This window comes from Pezoporus wallicus, unplaced genomic scaffold, assembly GCF_028554395.1.
Source record: "Pezoporus wallicus isolate ANWC-B61680 ecotype Strahan unplaced genomic scaffold, APGP_CSIRO_Pwel_v1 contig_9114, whole genome shotgun sequence".
NCBI lineage: Eukaryota > Metazoa > Chordata > Aves > Psittaciformes > Psittacidae > Pezoporus > Pezoporus wallicus.
In genome coordinates, this window is record NW_026640982.1 from 1 (window position 1) to 6,387 (window position 6,387).

General features: G+C 62.4%; 1 protein-coding gene across 1 annotated transcript; it reads left to right on the forward strand.

Annotated features, from left to right (window-relative positions):
- Positions 1 to 1,413: 1,413 nt before the first annotated feature.
- On the forward strand, positions 1,414 to 6,344 carry LOC130605744 (calmodulin-regulated spectrin-associated protein 3-like; the record flags this gene model as incomplete). The annotated part of the gene is made up of 5 exons (XM_057421467.1): positions 1,414 to 1,507; positions 1,738 to 1,777; positions 2,818 to 2,891; positions 3,233 to 3,308; positions 4,751 to 6,344. Coding segments are annotated over 5 exons (1,878 nt in total), but the record flags the coding sequence as incomplete, so codon positions are not given.
- Positions 6,345 to 6,387: the final 43 nt, after the last annotated feature.

Below are 6,387 nucleotides of genomic sequence, written 5' to 3' on the forward strand. Positions count from 1 at the left end.
GTGGGGTGTGGGGTGGGATATGGGGTGTGGGGTGTGGGATGTGGGGTGGGGGATGGGGTGGGGGGCGTGAGGTGGGGGAGATGGGATATGGGGTGTGGGGTATGGGGTGTGGGATGTGAGGTGTGGGGTGGGATGTGGGGTGTGGGGGATGGGTGATGGGGTGTGGAGTAGGGGTGTGGGGTGGGGGGAATGGGGTGTCTGGGGTGTGGGGTGTGGGGGATGGGATATGGCGTGTGGGATATGGGGTATAGGCTATGCGCTATGGGGTGTGGGGCTATGGGGTATAGGCTATGTGCTATGGGGTGTGGGGCTATGGGGCATAGGCTATGTGCTATGGGGTGTGGGGCTATGGGGTATAGGCTATGGGGTGTGGGGCTATGGGGTATAGGCTATGTGCTATGGGATGTGGGGCTATGGGGTATAGGCTATGTGCTATGGGGTGTGGGGCTATGGGGTATAGGCTATGCGCTATGGGGTGTGGGCTATGGGGTATAGGCTATGTGCTATGGGGTATGGGCTATGGGTTATGGGCTACGCGCTATGGGGTGTGGGGCTATGGGGTGTGGGGCTATGGTGTGTGGGGCTATGGGGTATAGGCTATGTGCTATGGGGTGTGGGGGGTGTGGGGCTACAGTGGGCTATGGGGTATAGGCTATGTGCTATGGGGTGTGGGGCTATGGGGTATAGGCTATGTGCTATGGGGTGTGGGCTATGGGGTATAGGCTATGTGCTATGGGGTGTGGGGCTATGGGGTATAGGCTATGTGCTATGGGGTGTGGGGCTATGGGGTATAGGCTATGTGCTATGGGGTGTGGGCTATGGGGTATAGGCTATGTGCTATGGGGTGTGGGGCTATGGGGTATAGGCTATGTGCTATGGGGTGTGGGGCTATGGGGTATAGGCTATGTGCTATGGGGTGTGGGGCTATGGGGTATAGGCTATGTGCTATGGGGTGTGGGGCTATGGGGTGTGGGGCTATGGGGTATAGGCTATGTGCTATGGGGTGTGGGCTATGGGGTATAGGCTATGTGCTATGGGGTGTGGGGCTATGGGGTATGGGCTATGTGCTATGGGGTGTGGGCTATGGGGTGTGGGCTATGTGCTATGGGGTGTGGGCTATGTGCTATGGGGTATGGGCTATGGGGTATAGGCTATGTGCTATGGGGTGTGGGCTATGGGGTATAGGCTATGCGCTATGGGGTGTGGGGCTATGGGGTATAGGCTATGTGCTATGGGGTATGGGCTATGGGGTATACGTATGCGCTATGGGGTATAGGCTATGTGCTATGGGGTGTGGGGCTATGGGGTATAGGCTATGTGCTATGGGGTGTGGGGCTATGGGGTATGGGCTATGCGCTATGGGGTGTGGGCCCTGTGCCGTGGGTCACTGCCCCACTGACCCCTTCCCCCCAGCTCAACATTGGGGCCTTCCTGGCCGAGCTCTTCCTGTGCTTCGAGGTCCTGCGGCCCCCATTCGTGTGCCCCCGAGACCTGGGGGGGGGCTCAGGTAGTGGGGGGGGGACCCCAATGTGTGGGGTGGGGTGGGGGGGGGCTCTGATGGGACCCCCAAGTATGGGGGGGGGTCTGCAGTTATGGGGGGTGCCCCATTTATGGTGAGCATGGGGGTCCCCCATGTGTAAGGGGTGGGGGGGGGGTGGGTTCAGGTGAGGGGGTCACTTGGGGGTCCCTGGACCCCCATATTGGGGGGGGCACCTCCAATGCCCCCCATTTCCACAGAGGCGCCGGCTGCCGGGGAGGCTGCGACCCCCAAGAGCAGGTATGGGGCGGGGGGAGTGGGGCTGGGGGGGCCCTGTCTCCCCCTTTGCCTCCTGTTGCCCCCCATTGACTCCTGTTGAGCCCCACTGATCCCCATTGAGCCCCATTGAGCCCCATTGACTCCCGTTGAGCCCCACTGATCCCCATTGAGCCCCATTGAGCCCCATTGACTCCCGTTGAGCCCCATTGAGCCCCATTGATCCCCATTGATCCCCATTGACTCCCGTTGCCCCACATTGCCCCACATTGGCCCTCATTGATCCCCATTGATCCCCACTGATCCCCATTGACTCCCATTGATCCCCATTGCCCCCCATTGGCTTCCATTGATCCCCATTGATCCCCATTGACTCCCGTTGAGCCCCATTGATCCCCATTGATCCCCATTGATTCCCATTGCCCCCCATTGCCTCCCATTGATCCCCATTGATCCCCATTGATCCCCATTGATCCCTATTGCCCCCCATTGCCCCCCATTGACTCCCATTGATCTTCATTGACTCCCATTGCCCCACATTGACTCCCATTAACCCCCATTGATCCCCATTGATGCCCCTTGACCCCATTGACTCCCATTGATCCTCATTGCCCCCCATTGCCCCCCATTGACTCCCATTGATCCCCATTGCCCCCCATTAACCCCATTGTGTCCCATTGATCCCCATTGACTCCCATTCATCCCCATTGCCCCTGTTGGCTCCCATTGCCCCACATTGACTCCCATTAATCCCCATTGATCCCCATTGATGCCCCTTGCCCCCCATTGCCTCCCATTGATCCCCATTGCCCCCCATTAACCCCATTGCCTCCCATTGATCCCCATTGCTCCCCATTGATCCCCATTGCTCCCCATTGCCTCCCATTGATCCTCATTGCCCCCCATTGATCCCCATTGCCCCCCATTAACCCCATTGCCTCCCATTGATCCCCATTGATCCCCATTGCCCCCCATTGCCTCCCATTGATCCCCATTGCCCCCCATTAACCCCATTGCCTCCCATTGCTCCCCATTGCCCCCCATTAACCCCATTGTCTCCCCAGCTCCCCCGGCTTCACCTTCCGGCACCCACTGCTCTCTGGGGGTCACCCCCCCACCCCCCTTCGGGGGACCCCAGGTGAGACCCCCCCCAATGGGGGACCCCAAAACGGGGGGGGGGGGGGGTGTGCATTGGGGGTATTGGGGGTCTATGGGGTGCATGGGGGGCCTATGGGGTGCTATAATGGGGTCATGGGGGTGCAGTGGGGGTGATATGGGGTGTATATTGGGTGCCTTGGGGGGGGGCTATGGGGGTCTATAGGTGGGCTATGGGTCACTGTGGGGTGCATGGGAGGGCTATGGGGTGTATTGGGGGTGCAATGGGGGGCAGTGGAGTGCACTGGAGGGCTATGGGGTGCATCGGGGGGAACTGGGAGGTGATGGGGGGGCATGGGGTGACCTTGTTCGTCCCCCCCACAGCCCCTCTGCCCCACTCCCCGTCTCTGCCCCACGGCGATGGCAGCTTCAGCAAAGCCTGGAGCAAGAAACCATTGAGGTGAGGGGCAGCTGTGGGGTGCTATGGGGTTCTGTGGGGTGCTGTGGGGTTCTATGGGCTCCTATGGGTCAGCTTTGGGGTTCTGTAGGTCAGCTATGGGGTGCTGTGAGGTTCTATGGGGTGTCCTGCGTCAGCTATGGGGTTCTATGGGTCAGCTATGGGGTGCTGTGGGTCAGCTATGGGGTGCTGTGGGGGTCTATGGGGTGCCATGGGTCAGCTATGGGGTTCTGTGGGTCAGCTGTGAGGCTCTGTGAGGTTCTATGGGGTGCCATGGGTCAGCTATGGGGTTCTATGGAGTGCTATGGGGTTCTATGGAGTGCCATGGGTCAGCAATGGGGTTCTATGAGTCAGCTATGGGGTGCTGTGGGGTTCTATGGGGTGCCATGGGTCAGCTGTGGGGTTCTGTGGGGTGCTATGGGGTGCCATGGGTCAGCTGTGGGGTTCTATGGGGTGCTGTGGGGTTCTATGGGGTGCCATGGGTCAGCTATGGCGTTCTATGGGGTGCTATGGGGTTCTATGGGGTGCCATGGGTCAGCTATGGGGTTCTATGGAACGCTGTGTGTCAGCTATGGGGCTCTATGGGCCAGCTTTGAGGTTCTATGGGGTGGCATGGGGTTCTGTGGGTCAGCTATGGGGCTCCTGTGGGCCAGCTTTGAGGTTCTGTGGGGTGCCATGGGTCAGCTATGGCGTTCTATGGGGTGCTATGGGGTTCTATGGGGTGCCATGGGTCAGCTATGGGGTTCTGTGGAACGCTGTGTGTCAGCTATGGGGCTCTATGGGCCAGCTTTGAGGTTCTATGGGGTGGCATGGGGTTCTGTGGGTCAGCTATGGGGCTCCTGTGGGCCAGCTTTGAGGTTCTGTGGAGTGCCATGGGTCAGCTGTGGGGTTCTGTGGGGTGCCATAGGTCAGCTGTGGGGTTCTATAGGGTGCTATGGGGTTCTGTGGGGTGCTGTGGGTCAGCTGTGGGGTTCTGTGGGGTGCTGTGGGTCAGCTGTGGGGTTCCATGGGGTGCCATGGGTCAGCTGTTGGGTTCTATGGGGTGCTGTGGGGTTCTATGGGGTGCCATGGGTCTGCTGTGAGGTTCTATGGGGTGCCATGGGTCAGCTGTGAGGTTCTATGGGGTTCTATGGGGTGCCATGGGTCAGCTGTGGGGTTCTATGGGGTGCTGTGGGGTTCTTTGGGGTGCCATGGGTCAGCTGTGGCGTTCTATGGGGTGCTGTGGGGTTCTGTGGGGTGCCATGGGTCAGTTGTTGGTTTCTATGGGGTTCTGTGGGGTGCCATGGGTCAGTTGTTGGGTTCTATGGGGTTCTGTGGGTTGCCATGGGTCAGCTGTGGGGTTCTATGGGGTTCTATGGGGTGCCATGTGTCAGCTATGGGGTTCTATGGGGTGCTATGGGTCATCTATGGGGCTCTATGGCTCTGACCCCCCCTCTGCCCCCCAGCCACCCGCTGTCGCAGGCCGTGTCCTTCAGCATCCCCTTCGGGCTGGACAGCGACGTTGACATCGTGATGGGCAACCCGGTGGGGACGGCGCTGACCCGCTCGGCCAGCAGCGACAGCCTGGCCCTGCCCCATAGCCTGCCCCATAGCCTGCCCCACAGCCCCCCCACAGCGCCCCACAGCGCCCCCAACGGGCTCCCCGAGCTCCCCACCATCGAGGAGGCTCTTCAGATCATCCACAGCTCCGAGCGGCTGCTGCCCGAGGGCGCCCCCGACACCTTCTACCTGCACTCCCCTCGCCCCGCTGTGGACGTGGGGCAGCCCCACAACCTCCTCCCGAGCCACGCGTCCAGCCCCACAACCTCGGCGCCAAGCAATGGCCGCACCATGACCAGCTTCGCCGAGCGCAAGAAGAAGCTGGAAGAGGCGAGCGGTGGCGGTCATGGCCATGGCCATGGTGTTGGCCATGGCCATGGCCATGGGGCTGGTCATGGAGGTGTGGGGCACGGTCACGGCGTCGGTGATGGTCATGGGGGTCACGGCGTCGGTGATGGTCATGGGGGTCACGGTGTCGGTGATGGTCACGGTCGTGGCGATGGCCATGGCGTTGGCGATGGCCATGGCCATGGTCATGGCGTTGGCCATGGCGATGGCCAAGCAGCCCCCACCGACGGCACCCCCGTTGCTCGCTCCTCTTCCACCCCGCCTTCCACCGCCTCCCCCCCGGTGCAGCCCTGCCCCATAGAGCAGAGCGGGCCCCACAGCGAGCCCTTGAGCTTGGAGATGTCCCAGTTGGGCGCGCGGCTGGAGGAGAAGCGCCGCGCCATCGAGGCGCAGAAGCGCCGCATCGAAGCCATCTTCAGCAAGCACCGGCAGCGCTTGGGCAAGGACGCCCTACGGCAGCTCCAGGCCGAGCGGGACCCCCCCGCCAGCCCCCCGAAAGCACCCATGGGTGCCCCCCATAGCGCCTACGAGGCGGCGGTGGCGCAGCTCAGCACCGCGGTCAGCACCCTCCAGCTCGACGTCCTTCGCCTCAACCAACAGCAACAACGCTTGCTCCAAGAGGCACCGCGGCCACCGGCGGCCACCGCTTGGGTCATCCCCGTGGCCAAAGGGAGCCGGGGGTCACCCCAAGGGGTGGCGGCACCCAAGGGGTCGCCGTCGGCCCACGGCCGCCCGCGGGGCCCGCGCCCCACGGAGCTGCGGCGGGTGCTGACGCCGCCGCAGGACGTGGACACGCTGCCCCATCGGCGCAAGTTCAGCGGCGCCACGGTGCAGACGCGCTCGTCCATTCACTTCTCCGAGGAGGAGGAGGAGGAGGAGGAAGGGGAAGAGGAGGAGGAAGAGGAGGAAGGAGCCCCAAAAGGGGCCCCCGAAGCGCTGCATCCCGGGGGGGCCACGCGGGTGTCCGGGGATGGCACCAGCGACGTGTCCTCGCCCGGAGAGGGGACCATGGGCAGGGGGGCGCAAGAGGAGGAGGAGGAGGAGGAGGAAGAGGAGGAGGAGCTGGAGGATGGAGAAGGGGACTCGCTGGAGGGGTCGCCCACCGAAGGGGGAGCCGAGGAGGAGAGGGGCAGCCCCAGGGGGTTCTTCAAGGTACTGGGGGGGGGTGTGGGGTGGTGGGGATGGGGGATGGATG